Source organism: Ostrea edulis, chromosome 1, assembly GCF_947568905.1.
Source record: "Ostrea edulis chromosome 1, xbOstEdul1.1, whole genome shotgun sequence".
Classification (NCBI taxonomy): domain Eukaryota; kingdom Metazoa; phylum Mollusca; class Bivalvia; order Ostreida; family Ostreidae; genus Ostrea; species Ostrea edulis.
In genome coordinates this window covers 73,418,618-73,444,145 of record NC_079164.1, presented here as the reverse complement: position 1 = coordinate 73,444,145, position 25,528 = coordinate 73,418,618, and the positions used below count along the sequence as shown (strand labels likewise).

General features: G+C 35.8%; 1 protein-coding gene and 1 long non-coding RNA gene across 3 annotated transcripts; both read right to left on the bottom strand.

Moving 5' to 3' along the window:
- Window positions 1-741: 741 nt before the first annotated feature.
- Window positions 742-10,227, bottom strand: LOC125682380 (receptor-transporting protein 3-like). Of its 2 annotated transcripts, XM_048922916.2 has the most exons (4): window positions 9,421-10,227; window positions 4,879-5,023; window positions 2,291-2,461; window positions 742-1,941 (listed from the first exon to the last, which is right to left on the bottom strand). In XM_048922916.2, exons 1-4 carry the CDS (start codon window positions 9,684-9,686, stop codon window positions 1,777-1,779), a joined length of 747 nt encoding a protein of 248 aa, XP_048778873.1. In that variant the 5' UTR covers window positions 9,687-10,227; the 3' UTR covers window positions 742-1,776. The 2 variants fall into 2 exon arrangements, with proteins under 2 accessions (XP_048778873.1, XP_056015853.1); XM_056159878.1 differs by having other exon boundaries at window positions 742-2,461; window positions 9,421-10,134.
- Window positions 10,228-17,991: 7,764 nt separating this feature from the next.
- On the bottom strand, window positions 17,992-21,166 carry LOC130053186 (uncharacterized). The gene is made up of 2 exons (XR_008801690.1): window positions 20,989-21,166; window positions 17,992-18,116 (listed from the first exon to the last, which is right to left on the bottom strand). It is a non-coding gene; the product is annotated as an uncharacterized LOC130053186 (long non-coding RNA).
- Window positions 21,167-25,528: the final 4,362 nt, after the last annotated feature.

Here is a 25,528-nt window from a genome sequence, read left to right as displayed (position 1 = left end):
ACGTATTGTATGATTTTGTTTTGTCTTGTCTCCCTGTGTATGACGTATTGTATAATTTTGTTTTGTCTCCCTGTGTAGGACGTATTGTATAATTTTGTTTTGTCTCCCTGTGTAGGACGTATTGTATAATTTTGTTTTGTCTCCCTGTGTAGAACGTATCATATAATTTTGTTTTGTCTCCCTGTGTAGGACGCATTACATAATTTTGTTTTGTCTCCCTGTGTAGGACGTATCATATAATTTTGTTTTGTCTCCCTGTGTAGGACGCATTACATAATTTTGTTTTGTCTCCCTGTGTAGGACGTATTATATAATTTTGTTTTGTCTCCCTGTGTAGGACGTATAGCATAATTCTGGCTCTGGTAAAACTACAGTTTACGGTGGTGGTTGCATGCAAACGTTAAATGTGAATTTTAAACATTACTTAGCCAATATGTCGCACCTCTCCTTCCACTATGAATAAAACATTTCCCCGAACACATACGCGCACATGTATGTGTGTGTATATTAGATGATCTTCCGTAAATTTCCTTTGTTCGGTATGTAAATTTAAATTTTCTGAGAAAAATATTTTTAAATGATGTATTTAGAATACAGTAATTAATGTACACTGGTTGAATGCTGTTAAAAGTGGGTGTATTAATGGTTGAAGATGGCTGACATCGTGAAAAGGCATTTCATGCTTGAACTATCTCTCATCACTTACATATGATGTGATACAATATATATATAACGAATTAAAAAATTTAAATTTTATTCAAAATATTTTCAAAATAAAAATACAGTATATATTATGACAGGTTTGATATAATTTGTGGAAGATGAATGAATAAATACTACTTCGGCATCATCACGTTTGGTCATATCACGTGGTCTATTCGGAGAATTACCTTCTCCCATGGGACATCATAATCATTATAATTTAGCCCTTATAGACATAATTTGATAATGTAAAAGTACAATAGTTTGTACTGAGACAAATAAATCGTGAAATATAATTTAAAAAAATATATATGAAAATGAAGATAAGACCAGAGGCATTATCATGTTAATGTGAAAACCTAATACCTAAGATGAAAACGGAGAATACTACCAATCTACTGAAAGCATTTTGATTTATCAATGACAATTGTGATTTTAATCATGATCGAAAAAAGAGGGGAAAACTTTCACCAAAACAAGTAAGACAAACGGAAAGCTGCTAGGCAGAAACAACCTACACATATGGGCAATTAGCTTTGAAAAGATCTCGCATTATACACAAATTCATAAATACATAGATAAAATATACTGGGAACACATAATACACAGAGCAAAGACATAAAAACCAATGCATTCATGTAATCATTACATTATAAATTTAAGTGATCTTGCACTGAAATACAAGAAATCAGATAAAATATACTTTATAGTATAAATCGCAAACGGAATTCAAATGCTGTATTTCGAATCTACCTACAAGTATTAATTGGTAGAAATAATTAATACTAACAACCTTGCATAGAATATGTAACCAAACACGCCGAGAAGCACGTTTTGTGTATAGCCAGTCGATGTTTCGGCGATACTTTGAGACACACATATCAAATAAAGTGATTGCAAAACAAAATGCATGGATTCACATCGCCTATGGCGCCAAACATGTTGAGATTTTAACACAAAAACAAATAATTATATTCACAAAATATATAAACTAACAAAAATTTTAGTTATGTTTCGTTTATAATTTTCCTGCCAAAGCAGGGCCCTTATGTCTGCCTAACTGGTTAATTTAGGTCACGTGAATGTCCACTCTTCTCGACATAGACCCTCTTTGCACGCTTGGCACAGCTCAGAATTGTGTTGGTTTCGTGGTTTCCCTGCACGGCGATCAATTCGAAGAGGTGGACGGACAAATCCATAATAAATTTGTCCTACTCTGTTGTACACGTTTCCAAGTACCTGTAACATACAAAACAATGCTGATGTTTCTTTTTTATCCAGCAGAGCACTGCAACATTTTATATAAAACGCAGACGTTAAATCAGAAAGGGGAACCACCTGAACTGTTTGTTTGTGACACACCTACAACAAAGTAAACTATTTCTGAACGAAAACGGAACTCCAATACCTTATTCGCACATCTGTAATGTATCTTTGTTGAAGTGCGTCGTAAACTCGTTTTACACGATCTCCAAAACCAATAAAGAGTGAGGATGGGGCTAAGATAATGATTTATACTGTCTCTGTCTAACTCTGCATTCCATTGGATTGCCTTGACCCTACAACCCTTACGCCCCTGTATACTAACCTTGATGACCTCTTCTGGGTACCACATGGCGTGCTCGTATTTGCCGTTCTTACATCTCTGACACTGTTGTCCATACAACTTAAACATAACATAGCCCATGTTGCTACCATAGTTCAGCTGAAACCAGAAGATGACGCGCCCCTTCATTGACGTCCAACCGTGACCGCATTCCTGCAAATTAAGAAGGGTAAGATCTGAGATATTTAGCATACGAATATAAGTCTATAAAGTCCTACTCACACAATCTGATCTGACTTCATACATCTCTTTATATGTATTAAAAAATTATCGACCGTTGATTGCATGTATGGTAACGTGAAGGATAATGTGAAAATGTTCCATGATTACGAAATTTCTTTTCAAGTAGTGTTTGTATAAGAAAATTAGAAATTTCGAAATACTGCAATCGCATGTCATAGAGATATTTTAATATATTTCGTTATTTAAGGTTGCTTCGTCTTTACAAAATTTTAAGTATGATTTAAATAGCTATTTAGAACAATCCGGGTAGGTAGCCAAACCATCCTATATTTGGTCTTTTAAAGTCTATATATAGAACTGACATAATTCCGTGATCACTGTTTTTCATCCAGAAAAGAAAGGTTGATTTTTCTCATAAGATTTCTATGTACATAGTGAATTATACCAACAGTAATTGGGGGGTGCTTACACGTTATTTAAGACAGGCAGAATAAACATTTTGTGCCAATTTGTTTAATAAAGTGATTAGTTTACTCTTGTTTTGGAAGAGCCGTTAAATGGTAAAATTCATGTTTGCGATTACACATAGAAATTATTTGGAATAATGATGTTAACCCACGATTTAGGATCAAGCAATAATCCAGTTTATAGGTCCGAAATCTTCATTCAAATTCCAGAGTTTAGAGCCATTGACAAATTTCTTAAAACTCAGAAAATAGAGACTTTATGGTCTTCATTAATAAACTTGACACAATGTGGGGGAAATTATGTAAATTTGTCACAAAATATGTCATCACAGGATATAAACCAAGCTTGACAGCTATTTTATTCAGAATAATATTGACCACAAGAGAAGCACGGACCATCACCCCCGGTAGATAAGGGGTCCTACTCCTCGCCGTGGACGGTGACTCGTCACCTCTGATAATCGCCATCGACAATCATCCAAGGTCACCTCGTTCGCGACCAAGAGCAATGGACAGTGAACGGTCTCCTCTTAATAAGCATATGCTGACCTTTTTGTATTATAGACTGTACAGTCGATCAGCGATTAAAGCAACGGAACAATTTTATTTGGTAGCAGTTTTTGCTCTCCGAGTTCTCCTCGGGAACCTAACTATCTGAAGGTTGTTTTGTGTGGATTAGTTTGGAACATGCAGAGAAAAGAGATGTGTCCAGCCTTTTTTAAGTTATCTAATCGTCTGAATGATGTTATAAATGGTGTTACGCTCGAGTAAAAAATGCTGATTTTAACAATTTGACAGAATATGGGGTTAACCAGAGAAGACAAAATTTCAAGTTTGTACTATAAAATGCCCGGTTAACTGTAACAGTATATAATAACAATTTGATTAATGGATGCAAATGAAGACTTAAGCAGTTACATTACCGCAAGTTTTAATGCAACCACACGCTACTTACAAGATTATGAATATTTACACCGCCACTTGATTTCACGTAAGGTGCTATGAGGGCCACAGAACGTAAATGATGTCTATCGGCTGATTTCATTTCATTTAATACCGTGGGGATCCAGGTTAGAATAGGTCCTTAGTACCCCTTGATTGTCGTAAGAGGCGACTAAATGGGGCGCTCCTTCGGATGAGACCGCAAAAACCGAGGCCCCGTGTCACAGCAGGTGTGGCACGATAAAGATCCCTCCCTGCTCAATGGCCATAAGCGCCGAGCATAGGCCTACATTTTGAAGCCCTTCACCGGCAGTGGTGACGACTCCATATGAGTGAAATATATTCGAGAGAGACGTTAAACAATATTCAATCAATCAATCATTTCATTTACTTGTCAAATTTTAGCTGGAAAGTTTTTTATCATCAACTTGTGTGACACCATATACTGTACGATATAATATTCTCCAAGGCTTGGAAACATATGAAAGATGACCTTCCGGACCGTTGTTCAATACTACATCTAACATTATTTATAATCCGAGATATCTTAGTTCAGTTTACATTTGAGGTACAGCCATGCAACATTTCTACATCACGTAATTACTCAAGGATTTGCTATGCGGATCTCAGTTAGATATGTATGAATAGACCTATGACCAACTTTGTGCATACAGCATTAACTGACTTACTAAGATTATAACATGCGAAGAAAACGTGATGAAATTGGAGCAGCAGATCTTATTTCACAATTTTGAATGCATATCTATTTGAAGATGGTGTCCTTATCTCCAGCCTCCAAATCAAAATTGGGACGTGTTTGCTACTGTAAACATATTTAAACACAATTAAGGACCTGTTTTAATGTGGCTCTCTAAGCTACTTTGATGTTAGGGCTGGCCTTATCAAGATGGAGGTGGACGGTAGACATCAATGTTGTAACAATTCGTCTTGTGTCATGCTCTCTTAATCTCTACCTACCTGGCACGAGAATCGGACTTTGGCACTGTCTTTGAATGTTCTCCATCTGTCGTTAGGCGGACAGAAGGTGGGGACGAGTTGCCAGACATGGGGGTAATACTGTCCAAAAAGTCTGTCGAATTCCCCATGCCATACCAGTTCCATTCTGTGTAAGAAATAGAATTTAAGCTGAAATATTTGTAATATGGATGAATGTTGCTTATTTTATGTGATTTGTTGTGTTTACCACAGGGATGAAATTTCTCATTTGCTGATGGATTCTCTTTTTTTTCTTCATAAAAAAGGAAGAACCAACAATGTTTTAATGATCTACATTCTAAAATCCGTATTATCAACTTGATGTATTTTCAAATACTATGTTTATACAATAAATATATGCATTCGTTCATTTAAGGTGCGCTCAAGCAAAACCTCTAAACAATTTACTTCAAATTCCAGTTGGTCGGGTAGAATCAGTTTTCGGCAAGCATTTCTCGCGATTATTCGTGATTTATTGCAAGATAACGATAGCAACAGAAGTGTGATGATAAAAACCCATAGATTTTACCTGGACCTGTAGACCAGATACAAATTTGACAGTTTAAAGGGGTAGGAATGTTCTTTCATTGAATTTTACGTCTTTACATTTGCATAAGTTCTCTAGATTTCCGTGTTATTTTTTTTTTATGCAGTGAGGGAATATTATATGTAGGTACTTTCTTCAATGCCTCTAGAGAATTATACTTTCAAGGTATTTCTCACAAAGAGGCATGAAACGAAGCATGGCTCACAAGTTGAAAACGGCACACTTTCAGTCTATAGTGACAAATGTGAAAATTACTGTGAAATTTAAGAGACAGGAAAAGTTCGAGGACCTCAACTTTTTGGTCAGGGATGTCCTACTTTGCGGTTAAATATGCAAATCTTTAGGTAATTCTGAAGAATTACTAACCATATGCAAGACAACAAATGCCGTACCAGTCTCACTATTGCTGGTGACCTAACGTACACTATTGCTCAGTTTTTAAAAAATACAAATCCAAGAAATTTAATGTTTATCGTTTTGTATTAATTTTGTCTTTTTTTTTCAATGCTGTATAATTACTGACGTACGAGACAAAAAATAATGACCTAAACGACCCTCGCATAATATGGGGCCCCGCTTACGTTTGCACTCTATGAAAAGAACAAATGACTCAATCTCAAATTGCAAACTGAAACACGGACATGTATTGCTTAATGTACATTTATCTTAATGTATCGCCGATTACACTAGGCGTTTGAAGCTTATATCAAGCAAGGCAGGAAAGACCAAACATATGAACAAGATCAGTAAATTGGAAGAACACAGCGGGATAAATCATGCGGAACTGCCTTATTTGCATACGATTTTTGACAGATGATATTTCTTGTACATATTTTTTATCATCACAATGTACAACCTATTCAACACATCCATTATTTGTTCTTTTCATATTTTTTTTTTTATCAATAATCCAACTGGTTGTTTAGCAGACAACCCATCAATATATGGTACATGTTCTGTTTGAGGGGGCTCACATAGGCTAAGTCTGATGCCAAATCCCATTAATTTATTGAATGAAAATTGTTTTAATTAATACATGTACATGGTGCATGTATAATAGATACATGGTACCCCTGTATCACAAACGATGGAAGATGTAACCACTCACTCTTCTACATGGATATAGAAACCTTTACCCTTTTCATTTTCATCAACCGTATCATCTTAAGTACTTCGTACGTCTTATCATTAAACTCGAATGCTAGCTTTTAATCCGTCGACCGTCCATTATACCTCCCGTTTTATTTGACGAAATTAACAGTCAGCACGACATTTGAACGGTCATGAAATGTCTTTTTTAATGGACAGTGTTTATTCTGTTGAATTTGATACCCAGGGGCTATACGATGCTCATAACATTTCAGCAATCTGATCCTCTTAGTCTTCGTCAGTTGTTGGTATGTTTGTTTGACTCTGTAAGGCCTTCATTTTGAAAAGGTTCACACGTGTCAAGGCCTTGCTTGTACAATGAAAGGGTCGACCCTCCCACTGTAATAATGATCAAATACACTTTTCTACTTTCATTCACATCGTTATTCGTGCACATAAGATATTCGGGTCTTTAAAATTACAGGAATTCTTGATTTTTCAAAATACAGTTTGCATTATTTTTCAATCAAAAACGGATATATACATGTATATATATATACATATATACATGTATATATACACACCGGTATTTTGTTCACTTGTCGCAAAACATGCATGTCGCGAAGTTTTATACTTAACATAAGTATATACAAATGGCATAAAAATGCTGGTACCGTTACGCGAATGTATTACAATTACAACCTGCAAACACAAGTTATTCAAGTGGTATGTAAAATTTGACATTTTTTGACGGAAATTTCATACCTTGTCATTGTTGAGAAAGTACACCGCCATGATTAAGTAGAACGTTTATACAAATAGAATTTGACGAGCCTTGGAAAAGATTTCTCTCAAGTTAACTTTACTTGTGAGTTGATCGTATTACATGTGGATGTACTTATTAGTGAGACCGTTTTGCTTGCAGTAAAGTGAGATGAGGGTTTGCAACACTGTCCGTAATGAAATGCAATCGTTCATTTTTACGAACGTCGACCGTTGAATATAATTAATAACTTTATGCTAATTAAAGTGTGTCGTTGAGTAAATTAATACAACGTCGCTTGCATAACTTGGCAACTAAGTACCTGCTCCCTTAAAATAGAAATTCAAGAAAAAAATTAATTTTCCCGGAAAGATACAAATCCCCCATTCTAATATTATAGCACCGGGAGTATAGACGGAGCCTATGTCATGAATATGCTTGTCTGTACACTAATCACTCTGAGGTTAGCTGTGACGATTTTTCACGATAATAATTACATGTAATTTTACTGAAACGAGGAAGTGGACAGGGTCAGTGAATGGCAACTCCTATTTATATTTATATCTTCTATCTCGTTATTGCCGTATCTGCACTGAAATAAATGTAATTTATTTTTCTATAGGACGCTACAGACACTGGTAAACAGGTGAAATTTAATTCTACCTTGAACGGGACAAGAGCGGTGAAATATACCCAATGCGAGATGTTTTTCATTATTTATGCACACCTATTAATTCCACAGTTTCTTTTAAAACATGAACACTTCTAATGCATGATAATACCACGTGCAAACAATCGTGTGCATTATCTATCACATCAAAAAGAAAGATATGGAAGCTATTTAGCAAAACGAAAAAAGGGAGTCTGTTTTGCTAAAAGATCCACAGAGAAGCTCGTAAATATGCTACTACTTTTATTTCAACACTCCAACTGTTTGCTTTAACATTTCATATGATTTATTACATCTAAATCAGTACAGCCTGGGTGCATTCTCTGGTATGGGTGTATAATGTTTAGAACCAGCGTACGACAAATTTGAAAGAAATTGTCATGTGCACATTAGACATTCCAAAAAAGGTACCATTTATGAAGGTCTTGCTCTACATATTATAAGTAGTTAAGGACGGGGTACTCTTGTTAGACCCGGGTGTTTTATAATAATATTTGACCTATTTGTGAAGATAAGATAAAACAACTATTTGTTTAGCCCTTCTTCAGAGATAATTCTACTTAATGAACCCCCCTCGTATGGACGTCTTACAGTACATGGAAATGTTTTAATATTTCAACATCTGGGAATCTGATTAACATATTTTTCAAATAAAACGCAAATTGATGTGCAATTCAAGTTTCTAATGCCTCCCCTTCTTTCAAATGATCGTGATTGAGATCCGCGAGGGTTATCCCTATGTACATCACGGACGTCCTCCCGTTGTTAATTTGTGTCAGAATTTTATTGTATCTAAGTATAATGAACAAACAAAATCCTCTGCTCTTCCCAACCCAAGAAGCTTCAAATCTTTAAATGACAGTGCCCATTTCGGCATATTGTTGACACTTTAGTTGAAGCTATGTACTAGGTAAATTTCTCATTCACTTTTATGTCTACAAACCAGGATTAGTTATCTTTCGCAAGGGATGACACTTTATCAATTGATCCAACAATTTTCTGTTTCCAGTTTAAAAGAGATATATAATCTCATCAATTGTCTGATGATTGAGCGATACTAAAAAGACCAGTTTAGGAGAGAGTTTATTGTCTTCAAGTAAATATTGCCACATATCTGATTACCCAGAATGACATCTCGTTTTATCATTTTAATCGGGGAGCCCCATGTGCTCCGTGTGAACCTGGCTCTCGTGTCTTAGAAAGAAGAAGTACCGCGTAGAGGGTGGGAACTGTTGGGCGCTTCCTTAAATCGCAAAATTGCATGCATAAACTTCTTATATCATTTCAAAATAATACAGAAATGTGAAATATCTTCTGACTGGAAGGAACGACGGCACACAGACAGTTCAGTGAACTCTCATTAGCGACAAAAATGTTACCCAACTATGATATAGACTGGCTTAGGCAATAAAATTTTGATTAATTCATTAATAATGACAATTTAATGTTTCTCACCTTTGTGAAAGGAGGAGCCCTAAATCCTTGTCTCCATAATTTATAAGGTGCATGATTGACCCGGGGGTTATCGTTGTCCCCTGGGGCACGGTGGGAAATGTGACTGTAGAGGTTCCTCCTGTAGGGGGCAGGGCCAAGGAGGTAGTACATGGATTGAGGGTCATTGGCGCTATGGTGCTGACGGGACTGACCCCCGGGCTCACCACTGGACTCACCCCGGTGCTGCCAAGCCCTGGGTTCACTGAAGGCTGTGTTAGATACAGCATGGTGGGAGAAATAAGCGAATCCAGCGGAATCGTTTAACGAGAGGTCCTGAGTTTGAAGATTTAAATCAATGAGACATACAAATCCCCCTAATTTAATGTCCTCAGTTGAATCACTGGGTCCTGTGTACTGTGGTCCAACGATTGGGAAGAGATAGAATCTCGTATTGATGGCCCCTGGACACGACGAATGACCAAATAACGTTATGTGTACCGCTACGACAGTCCTCCAGGCGACAGCCAGAAAATGGCTCTCTAAATTCTACCTCAGACAGATTCTATTCCTTTGGTAATCTTCCGATGCATTGATCAACACATTAATAGTTCTTTTCTGAAGAAAATAAAGTATTGAAGTCCGTATATGCTGTAGTTTGGCGACTGTCAAGTGTACTATATGCAGCTATGTCTTGTTACCTTTCCGACACAACGATTTCTGATGCCTGAGTTTCAAGTGTGCTGTTATTTATATAGGGTCCCCTGTCAAGGTGCGATTCAGGTAAGTTCAACCTGTTGTCAGTGGCGCGTGAGACTTCTTCTCTTATTTGAAGAAAAAATCATGTTACACTTCAAATTATACCCCAAAAATCCACTGGTTTTAATTTTTGAACCTTAGGGCAGAGTCAGTGCATTGTCAATTTCTTAATGCATTATTATAATCTTGATATCTTTTCTGTATTAATAGCGTCGCTTTATACAACGCTTAAGTCATATGAATAAAAAAAATTATAAATTCTGCTTAATTGATAGCAGTCGAATATATCTTCGAGAAAATATGCATACATGTTTTATGGACACATTGTTTTACAGCATTGATTGAAGGCTACAGACGAACCCGGAAGTATGTTAAGAACCTGATGAAAAATGAAATCGGGGGGCCTTGCGGCATTGCAAAAGCATGTAATTTTTCAGTTACGTATACATAGGTACAAGATTATTTAATGAAATTCTCTTTAAAATGAACAATTTTTCACCACACACATTTGCTAGTGGCACCTATTTCGGTTGTGTAATTTCGCGAAAATCTAGTCTTATCTGCTTACGATGTACATGTATGTGTATTTCACAATTATTCAATGGGAATTGTGGGATATTCCATGTCAGGAGATGCAATATTAGACACATGGGCAGGTCTTACAGGATCTTTAACATGGTCCGGCGCAGTCTAACAGTGTACCTTTGCGACAGTAACGAGGTGTACAAATTTATAACAGTTATCACCTCAACTGTCAGCAGGTGTCGGAGAGACACGGCGCGTGCTGATATACCAATGATAGGTCTGGACAGAAGGTGGAAGGCCTCAACCTTGGTCATTTTCCTGCCGACTTCACAAAAGAGTAAAAAAGAATATCAGCCTATTTATAGAAACCTAGATGATGAGGCCGTAGATTTTCCATGACAGGTAGAAATCGGGGCTCGAGGAGGAAAATCTGCCTCGTTTGACTGACCAGAGATAAGTAGTTTTAAGTTACAGTCACTGTAGAATACATCAAACATGATATAGACATCCCACAGCAAGTGTCGCAAATGGACTTAACTTGTACGTGTATATGAATGACTTTGTATATCAGGTCCGTAGATTTTGAAAGGAGCAACAAACTCGAACAGTTATTATAATAAGCTGAAAAGACACCACCACCCCCGCGTTCTATGAGTCTGTAATATACTGTACATGGATGTTTCTGTACACCTACCACGAACGAGAAAATACCAATAACCATTATGTACAGTATTGCATATCGGCGGATCTACGTGCTACCCGTTAAGGAAAACCCACCCGGAGTTGCGTGTACAAATTCCCTCAGGTCAAACTCTTAAACATACATACTAACATATGCATATTAAATGTATCATTAATTTAATAGATCATGATGGAATTTAGATTCAAAGTAAAGACAACAACCATGGCGAACAATGTGAAGATGAATGATGAAAGTACTTCCAGATTCAACATGATTGTTTTCAAGTACTGAGATAGGGCTCGCCTTATACACTGTAAATGCACTGTTATTTATTGGTAAGGATACAAGATTTCTTACAGCACGAATCATTTCAAACTTCGACATGGAGAGTTTTAAAACGTTAAAGTGACCACTATATCAGCTCTGATTGAATTTAATGCATTTGGTGCATCTTGTAGAAACGTTTTTCGAGCTGTGCTAATTATTCCGGTACATGATGTGTAAAAGGAAAAAAAATCCAGTGCAACTGCAGAATTTATAGGTGGTGACTTGAACAACTATATTTTCGGTTCTGAATGTGCAATCCTGCATTGTTGTAGTTTTGCATATGACACCTTCGTTTCGGACGTTATACGGTAGTCTGTAACCAGGGATAGGAAAAGCAACATAAGTGTGAGGTTGATATTTTGTCTTTGATAACAAGAAATCTGAAGTTGTTAAGATTGGATAAAAGGTAAAAATAATAAGTCGATTTCTTTAGCTAGATAGCATGGGTAATTTCGAAAGATTTTGTTGCTGTTTGCTCTGCAGTGATATTGTACTTATCAAACACTTCGAAGCCATTATTTGAACTTGATTTTGTGTTTAGCGTGCCTGCACGCTTTCATATGTAGTGCGAATTCGTTCGATAACAAATAATATATACACTTAAGCATCAAAACGCCTTTGCACCTGTTGATGGTTGATGTACATAAATGTCATGATATTTGTGCTGTCTCCAATGACTCGTCCTACTGTCCAGTAACTCGCCGTACTGTCCAGTAACTCGTCCTACTGTCCAGTAACTCATCATACTGTCCAGTAACTCGTCCTACTGTCCAGTAACACGTCCTACTGTCCAGTAACCCGTCGTACTGTCCAGTAACTCATCCTACTGTCCAGTAACTCATCCTACTGTCCAGTAACTCGTCCTACTGTCCAGTGACTCATCCTACTGTCCAGTAACCCGTCGTACTGTCCAATAACTCATCCTACTGTCCAGTAACCCGTCGTACTGTCCAGTAACCCGTCGTACTGTCCAGTAACTCATCGTACTGTCCAGTAACTCGTCGTACTGTCCAGTAACCCGTCGTACTGTCCAGTAACTCGTCGTACTGTCCAGTAACACGTCCTACTGTCCAGTAACTCGTCCTACTGTCCAGTAACTCATCATACTGTCCAGTAACTCGTCCTACTGTCCAGTAACTCGTCCTACTGTCCAGTAACCCGTCGTACTGTCCAGTAACTCGTCCTACTGTCCAGTAACTCGTCGTACTGTCCAGTAACTCGTCGTACTGTCCAGTAACACGTCCTACTGTCCAGTAACTCGTTCTACTGTCCAGTAACACGTCCTACTGTCCAGTAACACGTCCTACTGTCCAGTAACTCGTTCTACTGTCCAGTAACTCGTTCTACTGTCCAGTAACTTCTCCTACTGTCCAGTAACTCGTTCTACTGTCCAACAGCAGTACGTATACAAAGTTAAGAATTCAATATCACCACAAACCAATCATGTTAAAGCTTTGTGACGTGAATATAACGCTCAAAAATTGACATCTTGAAATCTAAATTTATTAAATATTTCGAAACATATGTGACAGTCAATTTTGATGACAGTCATATTGAATCTGCAGTTCATCAAAAGTATGTTGGCTGACTCCAGTTCGAAGCAACCTCGTATCTTTGTAAGTGATAAATCCATGATTTTATATCGTACATGTTCGAAATTATGTTCCGTATTTTGCATCAATGTCACAATTGCTAAATAGTACAACGTTCTATATACATGTTGTTAAATCTCAGGTGTGGACTGCACTCAGGTATCACACATGCTGGGCGACCTTACGTTCTTGTTTTGTCAAGACGCAGTGGTTACAACATGTTTGCACGTTGAAAACAGTCCATAAAGCTTAAGCTTCGCAATGAGACAATTTACTCATACTTCGTCATATCATTGTATAAACCAATATTTCAATGGTTCGCAATGAAAGGGAATGCTGTAAAGAAGGACCACGAAACAAAAGGAAAGGTGGTGGAACCTACAGGTAACAAGTGCATTGCTTTTGCAAGAAGTGAAATCAAATGTTTCAAACTGAAATTCAAGCATGTATACATCCTTCAAAGAAGACTATTCCTTGGAGAAACTCCCCTGTCAGTTGCTCTTTGCGACAGCCAGTAATCCCTCCGGATTTTCAGATGGCATGTATGTTGCGCATTCTTGCACCCTGGGATTTTATTTCACTCTTCTGCGTTACCATGTCCTCACCAGCTATCTATTAAAAGTGAAAATAGCCTGATCCCGGTTTTCTCGTCCCCTTCGGTCGCTAGGGCTTAGTCAGAAGAGCTTTGTTTTGTGCAGTCTTGTTCTTGCAAGTTTGATGGATGCGTTATTTACATAAATCTTAATTATACAATATCTGTTCAGGTAATGTTTATCTTTATTTTTCAATCGGGTTGAATTGAAGAGTGTGTAAACTTTCATTTGGTAGGTCTTGTCAGAATTTGTCAGGCCCGTACTATTCAAGACAATCCAAGACAACAGTTTATTACCCTAAATTAACCCTTGGAATTATATATCTATAGGTATAACAGTGATATATGTCTTTATATCTTGTGTTTGTTTTCGATGCGAACTCGATAGATACATGGAAATCACTCACTTTCACATGACTGATCATTTTAATATGAAATATCTAGTGAAGAACTGCATGCATTTAAAATAACCTAGAAACAACTTTCGACAGATTCCTTATGTATCCTTAAAAGGTCATTTTAAAGAAAAGTATACGCCTGTGTACTAAAATGACGCATTAGTATTAATAGTCATGCCCTGAAATATAAGGTAAATACTATACATTAATTAAGTCGCGTAAATATTTTGGTGTTTCTGCGCATTTTGTCCATATTCAAACACCATCTTATCCTCTCTCACACCATCATTGATATGATTTACCGACTGGGTTATATTTTATGATTGTGCAAATCAACACAGGGTTCAATATAACCAGATTAAGAATGTATAAAAGTAGTTAGTAAATTGAACCTCATCTTAATGGCGCGGATAGTCACCCGTGTTAGGAGGTCCATTGAGATGTATGGCGCAATACTTAGCGACGTACACTATTTCTTTCCTTACTGTAGTTCAAACAATTCACCTCAATCATGTGTTTATGAATGTGCATTTATTCAGTGTTTATAAATCTGAACCTTTGAGACGAATGGCGAGTTTGGTGTGTGTATAAATATATATGATATATGTCGTTTTTTCGTGATGTGTGATATTTGTTTATGTAATATATGTCTCTTTTGTCAAAAATTTGAGTTTTAAATAATCAACAGTGGCGTGGCCTTTTCAGCACTTTTATCTTACCTTCGTTCTAATACACACACACGCGCGAGCGAGCGCGTACATACCCACACATATATACATGTATATAGAACTACTATTCTGTGGATCTTTAATACTATCAATCAGTCTGTCGATCTTCAATAGTATCAATCAATCTATCTTTGCGGGTTTTTTTTATAGGGGGTTCAGATTGCATAATATTTGTAAATGAATATTTATTATTTACATGTATCTATACGCCCGAAAACGATGTTCAGGGGGTATACAGGAACCATCTTGTCCGTAGAACTTTTTAAAACCATAATACTAAAACTTTAATTTATATAATATATATGTAGTGGTAATGTGACGTTTATCTTGCTTGTCTACATTTATTCTGTTTCATTTGAGGAAAAACGGCAAATTAAACAGACACCAAGATTCTCGAGAGAATGCACATCTGCTGAGAAGTCTGGCAAATCACTATCATGATATTAATTAAAAATATATTACAAATCCAGTATGACACATTGCTTCAATATCAATATGGCATATAAACATAGATACTGTAATTTTACTACATGGCTGTCCGTAGAACATAATTTGTCCAGAGTATATTTTTAAAACCGATGAACAGATTTTATTAAAACTCTGTGAAAATTTTACATGAATGATGAAGTCATGCACCTGCTATTTGAACATTTAAGGAAGTCATGGATATTTTCTCCCTTTTGAGGGTGCGTCGTTATGTTGTCACTGTTTAACGTATATTTTACATATAAAGACCATTTATGCTTCAATAAACACAAATTCCTTTTTCCCACCATCCAATGTGCCCTGCGGGGGTATTAGTCCTATTAGGACAATTCTAGTTAGCACTGTCTCTAGGCATCATTGATTTCCATATATGTGTACAGTTGTAGTCATTTACTTAACAAATGACATCTTCAGACATGCTTGGCATTTTATTTATTCACCTGCTGTATCCAAAAAGCAAGTTTCGGTTCCTTGACAAGACTTCAGTAACTATGGAGCATAAATCAACATGTCGCATTATATATTCTTGTCTTACTTGTTTTGCTTCAGAATCAACGAACACTATTGAACCTTGATTTAATTGTTGAATCACATGACATAGATACAAATACATTTAAGTTATTATGAAGTGCCATGTGTTTTTGCATTTATTACATAAAGCATATTTTTCAAAACATGGTATATGCAAATAACAACCAATGTATGTATTTGTGGTATGCTTTTGTAAATCCGAAACAAAACAGTTACAATTTCCAAAAAAGTTTGGGATGTCAAATGTGATGATGAAAGGTGGAGATAGCGAACAGTGATCAATCTCATAACTCCTATAAGGAGTAGAAAATAGATTTGGGCAAACACGGACCCCTGGATATATATATACCAGAGGTGGGACTTCGGTTCAAAGCAGGGTTATTGATCAGATATGGGGGTTTCAACATTCTCGTTTAAAGTCAGCATTTCCCAAATTCTATGGTCGTTATAACCATCTAGTTTGCCAATACAATCTATCATTGGGCAAATGCTGTCTGACGTGTTTCGTACCGATTCTTATGCCGTTCTTTATACAAATTATTCCGTTTACTTGATCAAGATATAGGGAGGGTGTGGTCGACGGGGGATGCTTACTCCTCATAAGCAACTAATCTCACCTCTAGCGTCTCCAGGGATCCGTGTTTGCCCAACTCTTAATTTCATATTCATTATAGGAGTTATGATGGTTGATCACTGTTCGTTATCTTCCCTTTTCTTGAGAATAAACGATCAGTGAGTAATCAGAATCTATCATTAGCTTATTTAGAACAGGAGAAAGAAATGCTACCTCACTATTTCCACAGCGCCATGATTATCAAGGACTAAACTGCGCCCTGTTCGAAATTCCCCAACGTCAAATCCTTGACTGAGTACTTTACATCCTTTACTTTCAATCCAATTGTCATCTAAACTATACATTTAGAACATCTAAACTATACATTTAGAAACCATTACACACCTTCAGAACGACAGCAATAGAAATTCCAGTCAAAATATCATAAAATAACAAAACTTAACACACCAGTAACCTGGATTAGGATGAGCTCTATAAAATCGATTGTCTCAAAATATCATAAAATAACAGAACTTAACACAGCAGTAACCTGGATTAGGATGAGCTTTATAAAATCGATTGTCTCAAATGCATATAAGGTAATGAATGACTTTTTTTTTTTAATTTTGCCTGGACTATGAAGTGGAGGTACGTGATAAAATCTTCTGAGAAGCCCTCTGGGATTTACGGGATTTCATAACGAACCGCCCCAGCACTTGATGTCTCAGTAAAGTTTTAAAAATAATTTTTCATTTCTTCATTGAAATTTCAAGTAGCATTTTTCTACAGAAGATTATCATCTGTAACTGTTCGTTATCATGGAGTCATTTTTCAGAGTTTGGTTCCAAGTCTAATTCACTCAGATTTTAACTACCAGACAAATATAATGAACATCAAAAGCCATTTTGTACGGAATGTTGCCCCCTGAGTACAAAAGCTTGGAAGTATTTGCGTAGTATATAATTATTATCTGTATTAATGACTATAGAGCTCTCGACATTTGAAGTTATCTAATTCGCAGTTCTCTCGGATGCGACCTTTAACAGGAGATCCTTCCATAGCAGAAGCAGTTCCATCACACTGCTGACGTCCCTGAATATTTAGAAAATTAATCAAGATGAAACACAAATTCTGAGAGAAAAATGGATGCTTATGACCTCTTTGCAAAAATATTCAACACTTTACTGTTTCAAATTGCCTTGGCTAGTATTAGCAAGATTGGATCTGAGTATTTAAATGATTGCAATATGATATTTTGTTTTACATATGAATTCAACAAACAAACAAACAAAATCAAAACTGGAAAACAACACCTTAAAAGGTTCTAGAATGGTGGGAGATTCTCATTAGTGAATACCACGTGATATTCAATAGAGTCTTAAGTTATAAACTTGAAAAAATAAACAGATCAACAGCACAACATGGGATTGTACAAGTTTATTTGATATCTAATTACAGAAACGGAGCACTGTGGTAACCAATCTTGGCAAAACATCATTTAGTAAAGCGACTTCATGTCGGTTCAGACCCCATCTCCGCAAGTAGCACTGAAACAAAACAGTTCATAACGTTCAAACCATGACCCACAGGGTGTCAACTCAGGTTCAAATTTTACAACATTTACAACAGAATAGATATGAAAATGTCAAATTTGATATGCAAGCAACATATTGTGCAGATTCAAATGATAATTGTTCACTCCATGGGTTTAAGCTGATGTATTTGTTTTTCGTTTCAAGGGAGTAGCACGTTTTCACTATCACAGCTATTTTGACCGGTATAACTAATTACCCCAAAAAGATGAAAGGACCCATAACGATTTACAGACTCAAATACTAATTTTTATCAATATTGATTCATTATAGTACATAAATTATGCTAATAAAAAGTCTTTATAAATATACAAATGCCTTATTATGTCTATTTTTATCTAAACGACATTAACACAAGTTTTATACTAATGATGTTAATTTGGATAGTTAGTGGTACGGATCAAAAGGCTGTGATAGTGAAAGTAAAAACGGTTTTACAATTTTCAGTCAATTAGAGCTATTACGGACTTCATTTTATGAACTGGGATAAGAAATTCATTTTAGAAATGATGTCTTATGCTGCACATTCTATGTAATAGCTTGTCGCAATGCTCAAACATTCTGTTTAGTCGTATAGTGTAGGGCCCAGCTAAAAGTCGACCAAAAATAATAGTCATTTTTCTAAATTCATTTCTACATATCTTGGGAAGTATACGGAATTTCGGGATGAACTTTGGTAGTAATGTAAATTGATTATGTATACATATATTAGAATACAAAGTAGAATTTCGTATCATTTTTACCCCTTCACCGTCTCTATTTAAGTATGTGAATGAAAAATTCTCGACGGGACGTAAAACAAAAAAGGGGGGCTGAAAAGAATTCAAACTGCTTGCTAATAAGATACAAATGGGGATATTTAGATACCGATGGTACAATGCTGACACCGTATATACAGAGTAATTATTTCGGTAGTACACGATACTAGATGTATTCTGAAGAAGATGTACCTGCACGGTTTAACTGGGTGCTTGAACTACACATTCTTAATATCATCTTCCCAACAATAGTTATTTGTACTTTCTGAGTTCATACTAGTTCCAAGGACTAATGTTTCAATGTCAGTATCGAAATGTGAATATATCTGCTATACTTTTTACAAAAAGATCTTCATGACACAGCATTTTGATTAAATTTCTGTCTTGTAGTGGCAGTACAATAAAAGTTTTAGATCTTTCTGATAAACCACACCAATTTCCACATATAGTTCACTTTTCCTCTTAGTTTCTAAAGTATATACTTCAATGTCACTTGAAGGTTATTTGTATATTACAGTTTAGCAGTAAGAATAATATAGAATAATTTAGATAGGATAATATGGCGGCGGAAAAGAAAAAGTAACAATGGCGTACAAAAATGACCTTGGTTTTCATCAGCTGAAAGTCAAACTTTTTGGAGCTGTATAACCTATGACCATGGAAAGGGTATCCCTAGAATTTCAATGAAAATTCTGAAGGGTCTTAGATTACAGTCTCTAATACTGGCGCTCTTGTTCAAGGTGACCGTCAACAATTTTTTTGTGGTGCGAGAAAGTCCCACCATTATGACATTTTTTGCACTGGTCGACTTCAGAGAGAGCAAGCGTACTACGGACATTGAACTTCAACTTTTTAAATATTTTTGATGGTAGGCTTTCGCCGTTAACTTCTGTTTTCTGATTTAATTGTAATTAAACTTTATGTTAAAATATGTGAAGTCATATATGTTTTCTTGCGCAAATTAGAGGGTAAAAAGGCGTGAATCGGCAAATTTGAAAGGCTCTAGAATATATTAGTGCCACTTTTTCGAATACATAATACCGTTTTCTTAGAGAATTAATGTAGTTGTCAAAGCTTTCTAAACTTTTGTGAGCTTTTGATATTTCAAGGCTGTATATGTATGTTTGAGTTCATATTTTTCTTAATATCGGTCTATGCAATGCGTTTATATTTTTCCTTACCATGTGATTGATTTCTTCATTCTTAACTTCGACGCTACACAGATCCGGTAATATAATGCAGTTTTTCATGTTTGTCGTACTTTTGACCAATACTAGTGCATTGGTATCTACTTATGTCATACTCAAATAACCAACATTCCAGTATAAAATTGCTCTATAGTCCACACAGTCATCATCGGATACCCACGGCTGATCTCGTCTTCTGCTCATCACGAGTAGAAGACGAGATCAGCCGTGGGTATCCGACGATGCCAAAAACAGTAAACAAACCGTATGTTAGATCTCCAAAGGTCACGATGTCGTCTGCACCGAAACGTCAAACAACGACCTCTTATTTTTGAAATGAAGGTTTCACATTAACCAAATCATAACAAACAATATTTCTCTATTTATGCCGAGGACTCATCAAATTTCATGCATACGTATATACGTCTGTTATGACGGCAAGGATTTTATTATAATTGATACTTTTTGATTTATAATATAAAAAAGGGTTGCATATTTATTTCCAGGTGTTACGATTGTACAGAATCCTTTAAATTACTCACGTATGAAAAAGTACACGTTTGATATGTATTTACGCTACCTTTTATTTCTTTTCATATGATTTCTAACACTTTAAACTTCTTTCAGAAATGCTTAGAGATGTTACATATTTTGTGAAAATAGAATGGAAAGTTGTATACATATATAATAAAGAATTGAGACACTCGAGACGAATTACAGCTGTCTTTAAGCCAATGCAATGCATGCACAATTTAATGGAAAACTTCAATTGCAAATTGCCCCCATATATGCATTTTATGAATATGAATGACCCCGAAATTTAAAAGCGAAACAAATATTAATGACATTTCAAGAGTTTAAGTAAAGCGCAGGATGACTCACGCCAACCAAAGGTCCATAGAGGCCATGCAGACACCAGAAGAATCATGTTTAACATATCTTTCCTGAAAGGAACATCCCGGAAAAGCGTGTATGTTACACGTACTTTGAGATGCACTTTACATTTCACCCCAGGTCTGTGTTTTTTAACTGGCTAGGCTGTACCTGGCAAAGAATTATAACGATATAGACAAAGTGTTGATTATCATAAATGAAGTTGTTTTTCTTCTTATTGTCGCCCTATATAAAATGTTTATCAATAAAAAACAATGAACAATTATCACCTGGTGAGAAGATTTATGTATATAATTCTCCATATCGTCTGATTACGTATTGGTAACACAAGATGATGGTTGGAAAAACCGCAACTAGCATTGTGGGTTTTGGAATTTTTACTCGCCTTACAGTACGATACACCGTGAACTGGGGAGATACATTGATTTAATTGAAACAGACACAAAGAAAACAAAACGAAAATTTATAACTGAGGACTTTTATACTTATAAAATGGAATCTGCGATACGATTATTGGGTAATTCCTTAATCTCACCCATAGAACATTGTGTTCTTTTCAATAGGTATACTGTACATGTTTAACTTGGGTGTATATGAAATAAATGCCTATGCTTACCACTAGTAAAGTGTGTGTTTAATAACTGGTGTTTTTATTTTTTGGTAAACTGGACTGTGAGGACAGAACTGGACAGCCATATTTATTGGCACAGACCAGTGTCCTTAACAATTACATACATAAAGTACATCAAGAAGGATTAGGAAACAACTTTTGAAAACTTATCATAAAGACACGGATTGAATAATTTGATATTTAGGAGCGAATGAACTGAGGATTGCTGACGTAATTTGGCGTCTACGGGTTCAAGATCACATGATAGTGTTGCGTCCTATCAAACTAACAACTCAACTTTATGACAAACGGGATGATTTCAGGTTCTCCATCGTGAACTTCCCATATTTATGTAGCAATGTATTCCATTATCACCTGCATATGGAGTTTATATCTCTCAACTGATTCGATACGCAAGAGCTTGTTCTACGTATGGTCATTTTTTAAATCGAGACCAGTTACTGACAAACAAGTTGATGGCACAGGGGTTTCAACATTCTCGTTTAAAGTCAGTGTTTCGCAAATTCTATGGTCGCTATAACGACCTAGTTTGCCAATACAACCTATCATTGGGTCAGATGTTGTCTGATTTGTTTCACACCGATTGTTAGACCGTTCGTGACACACTGATTTTGAATACATAAACTCCGTTTACCTGGCAGATCAAGATATAGGGCTCACGGCGGGTGTTACCGGTCGACACGGATGTTTACTCCTTTAGGCACCTGATCTCACCTCTGGTGTGTCCAGGGGTCCGTGTTTGCCCAACTATCTATTTCCTATTGCTTATGGAATTATGAGATGTTCGTTATCTTCACCTTTCATTTAATGAATCCATAATGGCTTTAGTATGATAGATCCAGTTTGTCCGACTTGGCTGGACTCGATCCCAGTAGAATACCTCTTTAGTAATTCGTTCCTCGCCCATCGTCAATATATGGTTCAAATACGTATCATGTTCAACTGATGTCGACAAAACTATCCTGACTATCTAATTTCTTCTTGGAACGCTATGATTGGTGTAGAACGATGAACGCCGAGGAAATATCACATTGCTCTGTTTTAGACCATTTCCACACAATGATAGTTTGTATAACCCCTTACTCCATTATAATAATCTAGAGCCGGTGCGACACAGTTATGGTATAATTTTTTTATGTTTTAACGCTATTCTTTATTTCTATATGTTGTCAAATATCTGTAATTATCTTTCACAGTATCACTCTAGTATTCTTTAGGGGTGGGTCCAGGAATTTTTGAAAAGGGGCTTCTACCATCAATTTTAGTTTTCAAAGGGGGATCCACCCTCATCATGCATTATTTTACCCTTGTAAAGCAAATGTTTCTGAGGAATGGGGGAGGGGGGTCAACCCCTGGAATCCCCCTCTGGATCCGCCACTGTTCTAACTGTGTAAACACCAAATAATCACAATTTGAGCAAATCATTTTTTTTTTAACCTACACTCTTTAAAACTTGATACATTGTCGAAAAATATGTGTAGCTAAGCCTCCCAAAAAAAACTCCCTAAAAGATCTGCTGTGACACGGATTTTGCGGTCTCATCAGAAAAACCGCCTTATTTAGTTGCCTATTACGACAAGGGGTACTGTGGATCTATTCTAACCCGGATCCCCACAGGCGTTTTAGCTTGTTAGTACATTGTAAGTCATTGTGTATTAAAGTGACATTGTGCATATAAGATATTTAATATACAATAGATATGGAAATTGGCAATTTGTACCTGAACCTACAAGTCACTTTATTTAATCTATGAATTGATGCATGCATTTATAAGGATAATAATAAATAACGTTTCTGATATACAATTTGTTTATAAAAACATTTGGAGATTGTATTCCTAAGTTGGTAGGTACTTCAGTTTTGATGATTTAGATCTAACATACGGTCCAAACATAGACACGTAATAGCTGGTAACCCTTCCCTATATTCAGGGTATATTCGTATAGCTTCCTTTCATTTTCTTTAATATATATTGATAGTTGTGTTAAAAAACCGTTCCAGGGGCTCTGAACGAAGCAAAATTACTGGGCCATATAATTGTGGATATTAAATGTATGTTGATTGTGATGTTTCATCATGTATATCTTGTTTATTATTGGTTGTATTTACCATTGCATATTATCTGTCATTTACATTAATAAATGACATTTTTCACATCAACAAGATTTTGTCATTCAGACCCACCAAACTAGCACACACTGTGTTGACAAAAATTACATTATTGTCTTCCCGTGCACAAATTGATTTCAATATATTGCTATATATGTATATTCAATAGAACCGAAATCTTTATTTTGATAAAATCTTAAAACTTATTATTAATTTTTTCAATGACTTATCAATTTTGCTTACTTATCTACTAGTATGCTGTACAAAAATTTATTTCATAAACGTTTGAAAATTGACTTCACCCACCGTATAGCGCCTATGGTTTTGGATGAAATGATGAACAACTTGGGGAAATAATTTGGACGTCCATATGCATGCCGACTACATTTTCATCCCTTTCGGTAGGATTTCTTTATTTGTGACGTATATGGTATGAGGTTCAGGAATAATCCACGTGGCCTGTTGTAGTTTGGACGAGAAAATGCTGACAACTACATGTACCAGGACCGTCCACATGTCGTTCGCGGAACGTTACAAGTCAGCCTACTGATACCTGTACATTGTATACCTTTACATTTTCATTCCAGTTTTAAACGTTTACGGTTTAGGTATAATTAAAGTGCTCTGTAGTTTTAAAATGAGATTTTTTTTTAAAAATTAGAACACGGCTACTTACATTCATATAAATATATATCAGTTTCAAATTAAAATGTACAATGTAAGTATGTCTGTACAGGATGTTTAAAAATTTAATACCTTATATCAAATATATGTATGTCACATATATGCAAACATAACAGTTTGAAATATATATATTTGAATAAAAGGAAATATACACAAATTCTGAACATGGTGACTCTAATATGGAATGAATTTTATGAAAATATATATTTTTTGGTATATACATTGTATGTACAACAACATAATATTTTTTTCCCGATATCATTAGAATAACCCATATTTTTGTATTTAATTTTCTATACCCTATTTTCGACCTGATAGATTACTTTAATAGGAGGGAGTTCGAAAGGCACACACGAGTACTCCCGAAATTAAAAGAAAACATATTTAAAGTGTTAAAGGGTAATAGTAGGTTTATTTAAATAGGATAGATACTTATTCAGAAATAACGTTCTAATTTTCAACAGATAGCATTGTGCTAAAGGAGAAAGAACCCAGACAGCGAAAAATAAACATGCGTTTGTCAATTTTCAATCACTGTAACAAAACTCTTTATTAGCGATGTTTGACGAGAAAATCACGATTTAATAGGTAACTTGAGCGAAACCAATATAACGATTCTCGAATATCGAAGTACAAAGTATACGCATTGGTGTTACATGTCCTGTGGACAAATTTACAGGTTTGTCACTCTTTAATGAAGATGTAATAAATTTAAACATCAGTGGTACAGGTTGTGAATGTGTTTCTACATACAGTATGTTAATTTTGTGTTTGATGTCTTCTGACGAGTCTTTGGTCCAAAGAAATGAGATCCGAAACTTACACAGTGAAATTGAGATCCCAGATCATAATGGAACATGGATGACGGCACTCATGAAAATCGACTCAACAAATAATAATAAAAACCGTTGCAAATTAAGTTACGGTTTTTTGTTCAATGTTGTCTTTTTTTGTTGTTGTCCAGACTAAAACGATTTTCCATACATTATCCCAAAAGCCGTAGCTGAGTCCACTCGTGCCTAAATAGATCTTGTCCTTTACGGGTATATTACTTTAATCGACCTTTCATTTTACCGGTGTGTCTGAATGTTGAAGTCTTTAGCA

What these genes read in the sequence shown, in the direction of transcription:
- LOC125682380 (XM_056159878.1), bottom strand. Translation starts at nt 9,686, where the DNA reads ATGCTGTATCTAACACAGCCTTCAGTGAACCCAGGGCTTGGCAGCACC. An exon ending in GGGCTCCTCCTTTCACAAAG is followed by an intron (nt 5,024 to 9,420) that starts GTGAGAAACATT and finishes TTTCTTACACAG; the next exon opens with AATGGAACTGGTATGGCATG. An exon ending in AAGTCCGATTCTCGTGCCAG is followed by an intron (nt 2,462 to 4,878) that starts GTAGGTAGAGAT and finishes CTTAATTTGCAG; the next exon opens with GAATGCGGTCACGGTTGGAC.